Source organism: Octodon degus, unplaced genomic scaffold (genome assembly GCF_000260255.1).
Source record: "Octodon degus isolate 3935 unplaced genomic scaffold, OctDeg1.0 scaffold00131, whole genome shotgun sequence".
In the NCBI taxonomy this organism is placed as follows: domain Eukaryota; kingdom Metazoa; phylum Chordata; class Mammalia; order Rodentia; family Octodontidae; genus Octodon; species Octodon degus.
The window spans coordinates 7,560,311-7,574,260 of NW_004524707.1; the positions used below are offsets into that span (position 1 = coordinate 7,560,311).

A 13,950-nucleotide genomic window follows, 5' to 3' on the forward strand; every position below is an offset into this window, starting at 1 on the left:
TTCTATCATTGTAACAAATGCACCAGAAAAGGGTGACCTAGATTATGGTTATAAGAGCCCAGGCCACAGTCAGCCAAGCCCATTGCTCTGGGTAGGCAGCATATCATGGGATCATATGGTGAAGCCAATCCACTTATCTCATGGCTAGGAAGGAGATAAGAGTATGGAGGAGACAGAGGTCCTATGGTTCCCTTCAAGGGCAACCCCTTGACAATCTAAAGACTGTAAGAGAAGAGAATAAAAAGTACTGAGAGTAAGTAACTTGGGCAAGGACACAGAGAAAGTGAGAGAGCTGAAACTTGAACCCAGAGTCTAGGGCCATCACTATTACTGTTGTATTTAGGTGCTGGGACAAGGTATACTGAACCTGGTGTCTCACTAGCAACACAACTTTTCTTTTTCATAGAATGAACAACTTCTTATCTAATTGCTAAAATTCTCAAGCAAAACAAGCTATATACTGAGTAGTCAATCTTTCCACCAAACTGGAATACCTCATCAAAGGTTTTTTTTTGTTTTTTTGTAATGGAATTGAACACAGGACCTTGTGCTTGCCAGGCAGGTGCTTGTGTCACTAAGATATATTCCCAGCTCCTCAAAACTATGTTTTAGGGCTGAGGAAATAGCTTAATGGTTTAAGCTCTTGCCTGGAAAGTGCAAGGTCCTGAATTCAATCCCTAGTACCACATACACACACATACATGCATGCACACACACACACACACAAAAAAAAAAAAAAAAAAAATGTATGTTTTAAAACTCCTTACAGGGGCCGGGGAGATGGCTTGGGGCCGGAGAGATGGCTCAGTAGGATAAGCGCTTGACTGGCAAATGCAAGGATCTGAGTTCATTCCCCTGTTCTGCCAAAAACAAAACAAAACAAAACAAAACAAAATAAAACAAAACACCCAAAAAACTCCTTACATACATTATTTTATCTGTAATCACAACTGATTGTTTATAAGTTAATAAATGGGCCACAGGACAATAATCGCACCTGATGTACCTAAAATGTGGTTATGCTTATTTTTCTTATATATTTTTATCTAGTTTAACATTAGTATCCTTATCCAAATTTTAGTTTAAAAAAGTTAAAAAGAACACTTGTACATCATGTCATTTCAAATTGGGATACATGACTGGAGGAAACAAAGCACCCCATTAGTTCTGTTTTATGATTTCAATGATGGCTCCCAAAGCAGCAGTAGGAAGAGCGGCCTTGTGGACGTGTCATGGCAGCTCTGCTGTCAGGATGGGACTGCACCTGTACCAGAGAGCTCAACGTTGAAGGGAGTGTTGCACTGCCCATCTGTCCCTCTTGCTTCATGAAGCCTATGTTCATTTCTCTGGAAGAGGCAGCAGGGACCTGCCACACAAGGCAGAAAGCAGCCTTCCCTGAGCTCAGTGCACATACTTTAGTGTCATACTTCCCAGCCTCCAGAATGATGAGAAATACATTTCTATTGTCTATAAATCACCTAATCACAAGGTGTTGTGCTATAGCAGCACAGACTAAAAACATGTTCTGTTCTCACATCAGAGGGTATGTGAAGCACTGAGGGGGCCAGATTCTCGATGCTAATGCCTCATCACTGGAAGAATCAAGCAAGCCAGTTATTGTAAAACCGCTAACAAAGACCTAATCAAGAATGTCACAAAAATAAGTTAATTGCCTTGGTTTCAGTCACATAATTAATATCCAAGAGATATGAAGTGGGGATATAGCTTCAGGCTTCAGACCATAAGAAGAATCATTTAGTGTTTTCATTTAAAATGCTGGAAAGGCCTAAAATCACTGATCTGAACAGCAGCTCTGTTCTTGTCTGTGTCAAAACTACCTCAGAATAAAATATAACTTGACTTGGTCCAATGATGCCATTATGATACAAAACTTCCACTTCTCTCACACTCTTACCTTTCTTCAGCTTCATTCCTTTTTTAAAAAATTAAGCTTATTGGTACATTTTAGGTCTACATAGTGATTGCATTCATTACAGGAAGTTTGTTCCTGTATTTAACTTGGTTGTTTTTTCCATTTCCCTACCTTCCCCTTTAACCATCCCTACCCCCCTATTTACAAAACCTTTGTTTCTATGTTTTCCTTTTTTTCCTCATCTTTTTTTTTTTCCCTTCCTTTTTCCCTCTCTGCCTCTCTAGTTTCCCTTCCCATTTGAATGTTTACTTCCCATTTCTGAATATCTATTATTTATTTTGGTCCTTATTTACACTTTCCATTTTTTATAACAGAGAAACAATGTGCTATTTACATATATACCTGATTTCTTTTTTTCTTTTTCTTTTCCATACCGGGGATTGAACTCAGGATCCTGCGCTTACCAGACAAGCACTTATTCTATTGTGCTAACTCCCCAGCCCTGATTTATTTCACTAAAGAGTATGGTCTAAAAATGTATCCATTTCCTAGAAACATCTCCAGCTTATCCTTCTTTATGGAAGAGTAGTGTTCCACTGTATAAAAAACATATCTTCATTATCCATTCACAGTTGATGGGCATTTAGGCTGCTTCCAAGATTTAGCTACTAGAAATGCACATGTACTGCTATAAACATGGGTATGAAAACAAAAACAAAACGTACATCTCTGTGGTATGATGGTTTTCTTTTTTAAATTTATTTAAATATTATTTAAATGTGTGTGTGTGTGTGTGTGTGTGTCCAGCTCAGCCCACCAGGGGGCGGGGCTGGGTGGCATGTGGTGCTGGGGGATTGAACTGCGGTCCCTGTGCTTTGCTAAGCTTGTTCTAAGTAGGTGCTTTAGACCACTGAGCCATCTCTCCAGCCCAAAACATGTAGTGTTGTGGTTTTGTCTTTCTTTCTTTCTTTCTTTCTTTCTTTCTTTCTTTCTTTCTTTTTTTCCCCCCCGGAACCAGGGATTGAACTCAGGCCCTTGCGCTTGCCAGGGAAGCACTTATTCCACTGAGCCATCTCCCCGGCCTCCCCGATGATGGTTTTAATTCTTATGGGAAGATACCAAGAAGGAATGGCTAGGTCCACTGAAAGCTCTGGTCCTAGTTTTCTGAGGAATCTCCACACTGATTTCCACAGTGGTCCTTAACCTTTATTTCTTTTCCTTCCTTCTCCAAGGGGAGAGATTTCCTTGCTCTCACCTCCCGATTACTGTGGGATAGACACCCATCCACACACCAAGGGGCCCAGCCAAGTGCTGGGAGCAGGGTGTTCCTTTTAGAGGGGTCAGAATGTGTTCAGAAGTTTGGGTGTGAGAGTAAAAACTCACTACCTGTGTGCCCTCTCGCTCACTTCTGGCTTTTCTTCCCACTACAGCACTGGCACAAATCACTTATGAACACTTCCTCTTCCCAGTCTTACTGAGTCCCTTTTTTTTTTCCTGTATTTTTAGGGAAGGGTCTACAGGGTGTTCAGGGGCTCACTACTAGATTAGACTTCTAGTGATCCACCTGGTTACAGCCTCCCAAGAGCTGGGATTACAGGCACACCACCACGCCCAGTCTCAATCACCATCTCGGTGCGCCCCAGGAGCGGGGATTGAACTCTGGCCCCTGTGCCTGCTTGCAGGTACTTTAATCCGCTGAGCTATTTGGCTGGCCCTGAGTCCCTTTATCTGTTTTTGTTTTTCCTTTGGGGTAGTGGGAATGGAACCTAGGACCCTGGAGTTCCTCCTTATTCACACCTCTTGAGAGGTACACCAGTGCAACTGCAGTACTATCTGATACTCCCCATGCTTAGTGGTGGGAGTAGTAATTAATTGCTAGCTTATTAACTCATTTAAAGTAAAACAACCTTATGGGCGGGCATAGGGATACAGCTCAGTGGCAAAGCATCTGCCAGGCCTGCCAAGGCCCTGGGTTCAATCCCTGGCACCAAACAACAATGAAACAAACTAGTCTTGGATTGTACAACTAACAGCAAAGACATCCTCCGAAATTCTACATCCGGGCCTCAGTCATCTCTCTGCTGATGACTGATCCTTTTTTTCCTCCTATTCTCCTGCCCTACCTTCAACTGCCAGATTCTTATCCTGTCCCTGTCCAGCTCACCTTCTTGGTCAAATCCAGGGAAATCTGACAGCTTCCGTAAGACTTGGCTCCTCCCTCCTGAGCTCTCAGCAACTTCACCTCCACAACCTGCCACCTTCTGACACTTAATTCCTGGAACGCACTCACTCACCGAAATCGTCCGTTCAGTGCTTACCTGTTCATCCCGAACCCCATCCCGCACAAATTTCAGGAGAAAGGGCTTAAAGCGCATCGACATCTGTTAAATGAATCGCTGAAAAGCAACCGTGGTTTATTTTTGCAAACTATCAGACAAGAAGTGAGAAATTTTTGCTTGTGCTTCTTTCAGCAGAACAATCCGCAAATCGCGTCCTCGTCACATTTGGATCGGGTACCTGATCACCTTGTCGTGTCGCCACCACAAGCTGGCTCTGCCGAATCCCCGCGAAGCCTCCTGTCACCGCTCAGCCAGAGCCAATTTCGCAGCTTTTAAGGGCTCTCTCCAGCTCCGGCACCCGACTCGGGGGCGCAGGCGTCCCTAGAACCAGTGGCGGCCGACACCCCGAGTTCTGGGCCCGCATGCGGGGTGACCGCTGCAGCCCGAGTACTCGGGGACAGCAGGGGAGGGCGTCCGAGCGGCTTGGCGTGGGCAGCCTCCGTGGGACTGCGCCGAAAATCCAAGGTCTCTCCACACGGGCCCTTAGGCGCCCGGCTCGCCTGGGTCTCGCTAGCTCTGACCGCAGAACACGCAGCACGCAGTATCCGCAGCGGCAGCCGGGCCGCGCAACGCGCCGAGGCGAGCCGCGAGGAGGGAGGGCGGCGGCCGGGCGGGACTGGGCAGCAGGCGCCCGCCTCGCGCTCGGCTTCTCCAACCCAGCGCCCGAAAGCTGTCCGACCCTCCTGGCCACCGGGCGGATCCCGCTCAGCGGACGCGCGGGCGGGGACGGGGCGGGAACGGGGCGGGGCCGCCTCGGCGCGCGGGGCGGGGCGGGAGCAGCGCGGCGCAGAGGGCCGCGAGCTGCGCATTCGAACCTCCCTCGCAAAGACAGTCTCCGCCCCACAATGCACCGCGGCGGGCAGCCTTTGAAAAAGCGGCGCGGCTCGTTCAAGATGGCGGAGCTCGACCAGTTGCCTGACGAGAGTGAGTAGCACCTTCAAGCACCCACCTCTTCCCGCTGGCCGCCTGCCCCACGGCTGTCCGGGTTGGGACGGGCGACCATGTCCTCTGCCTGACCGGCAGGCTGCCTGCCAGCCCTGCCGTGGTCCCCTAGTCCTCCTAACCCGGTGTTGCCGCCGCGTCGCCGCCTTTGTTATGGTGTCTGTGTGTTGGTTTCTGGGGTTGTGTGAACGCCAGGGCCGGAAACCGAAAGCTCAGGAGTCTAGTCGGTGCAGGGCAGAGGCGCCGGCTGCTCCCCTGGCGCGACCCCGGCCTGTGGCGGAGGTTGGGAAGAGCGGCCCCGGGACGCGGGGGACGCAGCCGGTTATGTAACGCGCCCGTCCGGGGGCCGGGAGGCTCGGCGGGCACCGACCGGCTGCGGCCGCACCTTCCTGCCCAGCTCCTGGTGGCGCCCCGTGACAGCGCCTGCCTCTCGGGGACGGGTGCTCTTCCCCCAGGAAGCGTCTCAGCGTCGGAGGGCTGGCCCCTTCCCCTGGGACCACAGGTGGCTGGGGAGCCTTTCCCGAGATGAGCCGGACTGCGCGCGCGGGGCTCGGGTGGCCCCACCCCACGGACTTTGTGCTGCGTGAATGTGTCTTGGGAACCCGGGAGCGGGGGGTGTCTTTTCAGCACAGATGTTCCAACACATATACGTGTATCCTGCTCTGGCTGACATCTACTCCTGGACATTGCCTCACTTTACCAGTTTATCCTCAGCCCAGAGACTTCGATGTTCACATGTATGGGGTCAAGAAAAGCACCAGTTCTGTATTTTAAGGGCAATGGAACTTAATTTTGTAATTTTCAGTGTTAACACAAATCACAAAGAAAATTAGATATTTTATTTTAGTTAAACCTGAATCTAATATCCTTGTTGGGTATATAAAGTATATATCACAGGATATCCTATCTGTATCTAATACTATGGATAACCACTAAGAAGATAACAATGTATAACGTATTAATTATTGAAACTGTCCTGTTAATCAGATTTGAAACTGTCTCATTGCTATTTGTTTCTTAATAGAAAAAGGTATATATCACTTGGTGAGAATTTTAGTATATCAAAACAAAAGGCTGTCACTAACCTGTATCTGCATGCAAAACATAGACTTTAAAACCGAGTGCTCAAGATACTCCCAATGCTGCTTGCTTTGTAGAGTCATATATTCTTAATATGTTATGAAGTTAGCAAGTTGCCAAGCTGGTGAAAAGTTGTATTTAAAATGTTTGTGTTTTAAATTTCCACTAGAGCAGCATTAAGTCCTCAAACTTTCTCAATGATGGAAATGTTCTCTTTAGCAGTGTACAGCAGAACAGGCACTCACTGAGAAGCTGTGATGTACTTCAAATGTGGCTAGAAAGACTGGAGCTGAACTTTAAGTTTCATCTTAATTTTAAATAACTGGTGGTTGCTGTACTTGATAAGGTATAGCTGTAAGAGAATACAGTGGATTGTGATCTAGAGTGCTTATTTATGCTTATCTTCTGAAAACATTTTTTAATTTTGGTTCCGAGATTTGGGACTTATACCAAGGTTCAAATTCCAGCCATACTCTCAGCCTATGTAACTTAGTTATGTATATTACCATGTAATATCTGTTGTGGTTTAGATGTGTATACCCTCCATAAGACTCCTCGTATTGAAGGCTTGGTTGCTGATGGACTTTGGGGGAAGTGATTAGGTCAGGAGGGGTCTTACTTAATCAGTGAATTGGCCCACTAATGGGTTTGTAATTTGATGGCATTACTGCGATGTAGTGGAAGCAGGAGTGGAGTCTGATTGAAGGGAATAGGTCTTAGGGGCATGACCTAGGAACTGTATTTTCTTTTGTGTGTCTTCCTCTCTGGCCTTATCTTTCTCTCCAATTCTTGGCTGCAATAAGTGAGAAACTTTTCTACATCCATGGCCTTCTGTCATTTCTCTGCCTTGCCACAAGCTTAAAGAAGATCTAGGTTACCGTGGACCAAGACCATGAGCCAAAATAAATCTTTTTCCTCTTAAGTTGTTGGTCTCAGGTATTTGATCATAGCAACTAAAATATGATTAATGGTATATTAGGGGAATGGGGCTCTGTGTTTGTGTGGTATATCTTGTGTAGCTAGGCCACAGAGATTGCCACACCTAGTATGTTACAAAGTGGCCACAAATCAAATATACGTAAATACTTGATTTATATGGGATTAAATGTGGAATGACAGGCATATTAAAATGGAACAGGATCTTGAAAAGGAAAAATGGTTTCAGTTTGATACTGAAGGTAGCAATTTGGTTTTTGCCAAGTTTAGGCAAGGGAGCGAGTAGCTAAATATATTAGGTGATAGGCATTATAACATCAGTATAAAACCTATCATTAATTATTATGAGTTGATATTGTGTAAGGCATATTTATATACATTTGCTTACTGGAGGTATAGGTCAGGGGCACAGTACCTGCCTGGCAAGTGCAAGGACCTGAATTTGATTCCTGGTGCCAAAAAAGAAAAGAAAGTAACAAGAATTGTATGTATTTGCTCATTTAGTCTTCAGTTTTAATTGATGTAAGTACTTGATTGTGTATGTGAAGAAACTGAAGCTATCTTTTTGTTTTGTTTTTTGCGGAACTGGGGATTTGAACTCAGGCCCTTGTGCTTGCCATTGAAGTGCTCATTCCACTGAGCCATTTCCCTGGCCCCTAACTGAAGCTATCTTTAGCCCAAATCTATCCTCTGAGTTCTTGTGGTATTTTACATCTCCTCTTAGATGCTTTAGAGGCCCATCAAACATCAGAGCTCAAACTCTACCTCATAATCCCACCCAGGACATAGATACCATGTCTTAATGCATGGTTTCACTTTGTACTCAGCTGGCAGAGCAGAACTCTAGAAGTTATCTTCTGAAATTTGCCCTTAAGTTTCTCTTGTTTAAGCCTTTACCAAATAAGTGTTGGAGTTTTCTCTCAGTTTCATCTACCATCACATAGTCCAAGTTGTCACTATCTCTTTTCTTTCAGGAACCACTTCTGTTCCCGTTAACCCACCCCTACGCCCATCCCCACAGGCCAAAGAAATCCTTTCAAAATGTACACATGTTTAAAACCACGAAGCAGCTACCTAGCAGCAAGCTGCCTCTTCAGTTTCCCTTGTGCCACTGTCCTCTCATTCTGTTCCTTTGAGCTAAATTAGACCTTTCTCCTCCCATGTGTTCACCAGCCTCCCTTTTCTGCATGGCTTTTGCACATGGTAATCTCTAACTGGGATACTCTTTACTTCTCTTTTTCCACTTAACTTCAGTTTACCCTTTAGTTCTTGTTTTAAGCTTCTTCAGAGTTGCTCATTCTTTCTGACTCAATTAATTATGTGTTTTTTAATCTTGTATACTACTGTGTAACTTCTGAATTGCAGTTGTAACACTTGCCGTTTTCCATTTGTGTGATTACTTGGTTGGTAACCCCACCAGAGGATGCATTGTTTCTTTTTCTTTTTGGTGCCAGAATTGAACTCAGGATTACACTTACCAGGCAGGTGCTGTGCCTCTGAGCTATCTCCCCTGCCCTTTTTTTCTTTTTTCCGCTTGCCTTCCCAGCTCTGTCTTGATAACATCTGGCATACTTCTCTAGCCTTTTATCACTTTCCCCTCCTTCATGGCAAATACAGTCTCCTCCCACTTCCTTGAATATTCTAAACTAGTTTCTCAGGGTTTTGTTTTTTCTTTCCTACTCTTTCATCTTCATGCTTTGATCTGCTCTCACATGATTAGTTCATTTCAGATGTTACCCCTCTAAAAAGCCTGTCCTATGTAAAGTAAATGCTACTCCTATACACAAGTGTCACCCAGTTCATTTCCTTTAGAGCAAAACTGCATGAACTGTAATTATTATTTTATGTTTAATGTATATCTTTTGTAGAATGTAAACTTTCTTTGAGCAGAGGCTTATTCCGTGGGGTTTCCTCAGCCCCCTCCCCAGTGTTGTTTGTGGCAAGCATTCAGTAAATACTAGTTGAGTGAATGAACAAGCATATCCAGTTAGAACAGGAGATGAGTCACATTCATGTGCCTGTAAAATTGTACTCTTGGCCTAATAATTTTTGGTTGGTTGCAATAAATACGAACAGTAATCACTGAATGAAGATTAACTGTGTACTGTGTACACTGTTCTATACTTTTATTTACTTTCCATTTTACACATGGAAATGGAAGCATTGAGAGAGCCAGTAACTTGGGGAAGGTGTCATACCAAGAAACTAACAGACCCAGGATTCAAACAGCTAATCTCAGTCTAGATAGAACTTGTTTTCTGGGGGGCTGGGGAGATGGCTCAGTACAATAAGGGCCTGAGTGCAATCCCCGGTTTCGCAAAAAAAAAAAAAGCACAAACTTATTTTCTGGGCCACCAACAATACTGGCTTTCAAAAAAAGCGGTTAGGCTGGAGAGATAGTTCAGCAGCCTAAGCACCTGCCTGGCAAGCACAAGGACCCAAGTTCTATTCCTAGAACCTGAGTGCACCTTGCTGGCCCCGAAACGGGGCATGGTGGCACATGCCTGTAGTCTCAGTGCTGGAGTGGTTGAGATAGGATCACTATGAGTCTGAACTGCATAATGTGACCCTGTATCCAATAAATAAAAATAAAATAAATAGGTTAAAAATCACAGGTCGAGTCTCCAAAATATGTTTCCTGCCTCATAGAAAATGAGTGAATTTCTTTGTGATCTATACTTCTTTCAGATCCTTATTGTCACCTTCCAAAGAAGCTAATCATGAGCACCTCATGTATTGCTGTTATATCCTGATTGCCTTCTCAGAGACTGGTCTATAGTCAGTGCTTAACATAGAGTCACTGCATCAGCAAGTAGTCACTACTGTTTCCTTAAAGGAATTACATTTCTCTTAAAAGCAGCTTGGATCAGTGTACTGTCTACTTTGCTGCTTCTCAGTTGTGCTTTATCTCTCCCTCCCTGCCCCCGCCCAACCAGGGATTGAATTCAGGCCCTTGCGCTTGTCAGGCAAGCACTTATTCTCCTGAGCTATCTCCCCAGCCCCTTGTGCTGTATTATTTGGGGCTTTTATTTATTTTTTTAAAGGAGGTCCTGGTAGCACTAGGTTTGTTTGTTTGTTTTTGGCAGAACCGGGGCTATTTGGGGCTTTTAAGCAAGATTTTATGGCATACTTCTAACATCTCTTGCCCATGATTTTACTGCCTTTGTTCACTAATCGTTGAGAACAGTTTTTTAAAAAGTTTTTCCATTGATTCTCTACTACTCTGTAGAGCCTTCCCTTTATTCATTTTTATTCTTTTTTTTTTTTTTTTTTTTGGTACCGGGTATTGAACTCAGGCCCTTGCAATTGCCAGGCAAGTGCTTATTCTACTGAGCTATCTCCCCAGCCCCCTCATTTTTATTCTTTTTTAATTTTTCTTTTTTTGTGGAACCGGGTATTGAATTCAGGCCCTTGTGTTTGCCAGGCAAGCACTTCTACTGAACCATCTCCCTGGCCCCCCTCCCTTCCTTTTATTCATAGAAAACCTGTAGCTCAGTGATTCTCAAAGTGGATTATCCCTGAAGAGCTTTGCTAGTAATGCTGGATGTGGTTGCCTATAATCCCAGCACTCAGGAGACTGAGGCAGGAGGATTGCTGAGTTTGAGGCCAGCTTAGGCTACATAGTGAGTTCAAGAAAAGCCTGCACTGCATAGCGAGACCTTTCTCAAGAACACAAAATATAATAATAATAATAGTACAGGTTCTTTTTATTTTGTTTGTTTTGAGGCAGGGACTCACTGTGTAGTTCAGGCTAGTCTTCAACTCTCTGTGTAACCCAGGCTGGCTTCAAGTGTGTGATCCTCCTGCCTCAGCCTCCCAAGGTCTGGAATTGTAGAAGCACACAATAATGCCAGGCAGTAATGCAGATTCTGTGTGTATGAGGAACTTCTTGATTATTCTAATATGTACTAAAGTTTGTTTCATCTAGTGAATCTCTCCATATTTATGCCACATAAATGGCAATGGCTATTTTGAACTCCCTTTTCCAGTTTTGACCCTTAAGTATGGTATTTGTACATGCATTCTAGATTTTCAAGGGAGATATTGCCTACGATGATAGTAGGCAATAACTACTATCAAAGTAGACCTGGAGGGCCGGGGAGATGGGTCAGTGGAATAAGCGCTTCCCTGGCAAGCACAAGGGCCTGAGTTCAATCCCTGGTTCCGGAAAAAAAAAAAGTAGACCTGGAAAATTTCCATTTTCTGTTTTCTCCATTCCATTTCCTTCTCTGATCTGTCTAAGTAAATATCAGTTCCCTTTTTAATTTCTTCTAGTACCAGAGCACTTAGAATGAGATTCAAAATTATACCTGTCCCCACTTTTCCTTTCTCTTCCCTTACTATATCAATCTCTCTCAAAATGGTTTACAACTTCAGAACTTCAAAGGCCTGGTAAATGTCTCAGTTCTTCCTAAATCTATTTGAGTTTTTGTCTACTGTTTAAATTGTCTACTAGTTATTTCTAAACTAACCATACATCTCACTGTTGCTTCAAGCTCAGGCTTGCTCAAACCTAAGTTGATCACTTTAACTCCCCAAACTAATTCTTTTTCTCTCATTTTGATTATAAAACAATTATTGATTTGTTTTATCTTTAATTGTAGGCTCTTCAGCAAAAGCTCTTGTCAGTTTAAAAGGTAAGAATCACACACCATTTTGGTATGTCATAAACTAGAAATTTAACTTGTAAAATTAATTTTTTTTATTCTGTTAACGGCTCATTATTGCTCTTGCATTTTTTGTATTTTAAAGAAAAGAAAAATAAAACAGTGGTATGAAATTTCAAATCAAGATTGTAGGAGTATAACAATGGTTAGTACATAGCATGTTAACTTCAAAGTAGCTGCTCATATTACAGGACATAAGTATGATAAAGTGATCCTACAGTATTGGCATAAATTTTTCTTCTCACTAATAGCAATTAGTAGTATAACTATTTGGGGTGTGTGTGTTTATTTTTCCTTTTCCATTCCTTCTTTTCTCCTTTCCCCCATCCCAGTTTCTCTTTGCTTTTGAGCAGTTTCTTCCCATGTCACAGTATCTATCGTACCTTTTGGCTCCTATTCATTCTTTCAGCTTCTTAGACTAGGGAGACAGTACAGTGTTTACATGCAAGATTGATATATTTCAGTTATGAATATGGACTCAAGTTGTATCTATTTCCCTATAAATGTCTCTCAAGTTTATCCTTCTTTTTTTTTTTTTTCTCCGCGGTACTGGGGATTGAACTCAGGACCTTGTGCTTGCCAGGCAAGAACTTATTCTACTGAGCTTATCTCCCCAGCCCCTCAAGATTATCCTTCTTTATGGCTGAGTAGTACACTTTCTTTTTTAATGTGTTTGGGACTGGTTCTCAGCTGGGACTCATAGTGATCCTCCTGTTTTCCAGCCCTGGGATTGCAAGTGTGGGCCACCACACTCACCTGGACTCAGTGGCTGGGGGCAGGGCATGGCCAGTGTGGCACATGGTGGCTGGGGATGGAACCCAGTTCCCTGTGCTTGCCTAAGCAGGCACTTAGTCTGCTGAATTATCTCACCAGTACCCCCTTTCTTTTTTTCTTTTCTTTTTTTTTTTGGTCTTTTTTGAGACAAGGTCTCACTGTGCAGTTCAAGTTGGCCTTGAGCTTGCTTTGTAGCCCAGGCAGGGCATAAACTTGCAAGGATCCTCCTGCCTCATTCCCCTGAGTGCTGCGATTACAGGTGTGTGCCACAACACCCAGCATCCATTGCATAAAAATACCACATCCTTTTTAGCCATTCTTCAGTTGATCTTTATCACTTTTAGGTATTGATTTCTTTCTTTTTTTTTTTTGGTACTGGGAATCAAGCTCAGGGCCTCATGCTTGGCAGGCAGGAGCTGTGCCACTGAACTAAATCCCTGGCCTATAAATGTTGATTTTTGCTAATAATTTAAAATTCATATCCTTTAGAGAACTAGTCTTCAGTTAAAAATTTTAAAAAATTTTCTAAGGTTATTGACTAAGGAACTTTCCATCTAACCATTTGAGGAAAGTCTTGTTTATATTTATAGCATTTTTTTCATAGCATGTATTAAACTCGTGCTGAGCTGTATGTGTAAGAATCTTGCCTTATAAATAATCATGCAAGTACCCTAAATAAAATAATAGTGATTTTCTCTGTCTCAGGGAAAAAAAAAATGTCCCTTACTATATCTTTTGATAGGCACATTATACTAACCATTTTTTTTTTTTTTTTTTTTTTTGACGGAACCGGGGATTGAACTCATATCCTTGCGTTTGCCAGTCAAGCACTTATCCTACTGAGCCATCTCCCCAGCCCCTATACTAACCATCTTAATACAGTATTTTAAACTTTACTTCTCTCTCTCTCTCTCTTTTTTTTTTTTTTTTTTTTTTTTTTTTTTTTTTTTTTTGGTGATATGGGGATTGAACCCAGACCTTCTGCATATTAGGCAAGTGTTCTACCACTGAGCTACACCCCTAACTCTTTTAAAAAATGTATAAGTCAAATGTGATTACAGGCATACTCCTATAATTCCAAAACTGGACAGAGGCTGAGGCAGGAGAATTGCATTAAGTTTGTGTGTGAGGCCTCCCTGAGCTACATAAATTTGAGGGCAACCTGGACATAGCTAGATAGTATCTCAAAAAAATAAAAACAATAGCAAAAAAGTGTTCTGGTACTTCTGTATCAGGCTCTTTGATTTTACTTCTTGATTTTCTACTGGGCAAATAAATTGGAAACCAAAGTAAATATTCTTTTTTTTTTTTTAATTTATGTGTGTGTGTGTGTGTGTGT

General features: G+C 43.1%; 1 protein-coding gene across 1 annotated transcript in view; it reads left to right on the forward strand.

Moving 5' to 3' along the window:
• Positions 1-5,022: 5,022 nt before the first annotated feature.
• Lin9 (lin-9 DREAM MuvB core complex component) overlaps positions 5,023-13,950 on the forward strand; it is a 77,850-nt gene continuing 68,922 nt past the window's right edge. The window contains exons 1-2 of the mRNA XM_004641173.2: positions 5,023-5,136; positions 11,775-11,807. Of these exons, the coding sequence (XP_004641230.1) occupies positions 5,058-5,136; positions 11,775-11,807 (112 nt within the window). The 5' untranslated portion in view covers positions 5,023-5,057. The remainder of the gene's footprint in view (positions 5,137-11,774; positions 11,808-13,950) is intronic.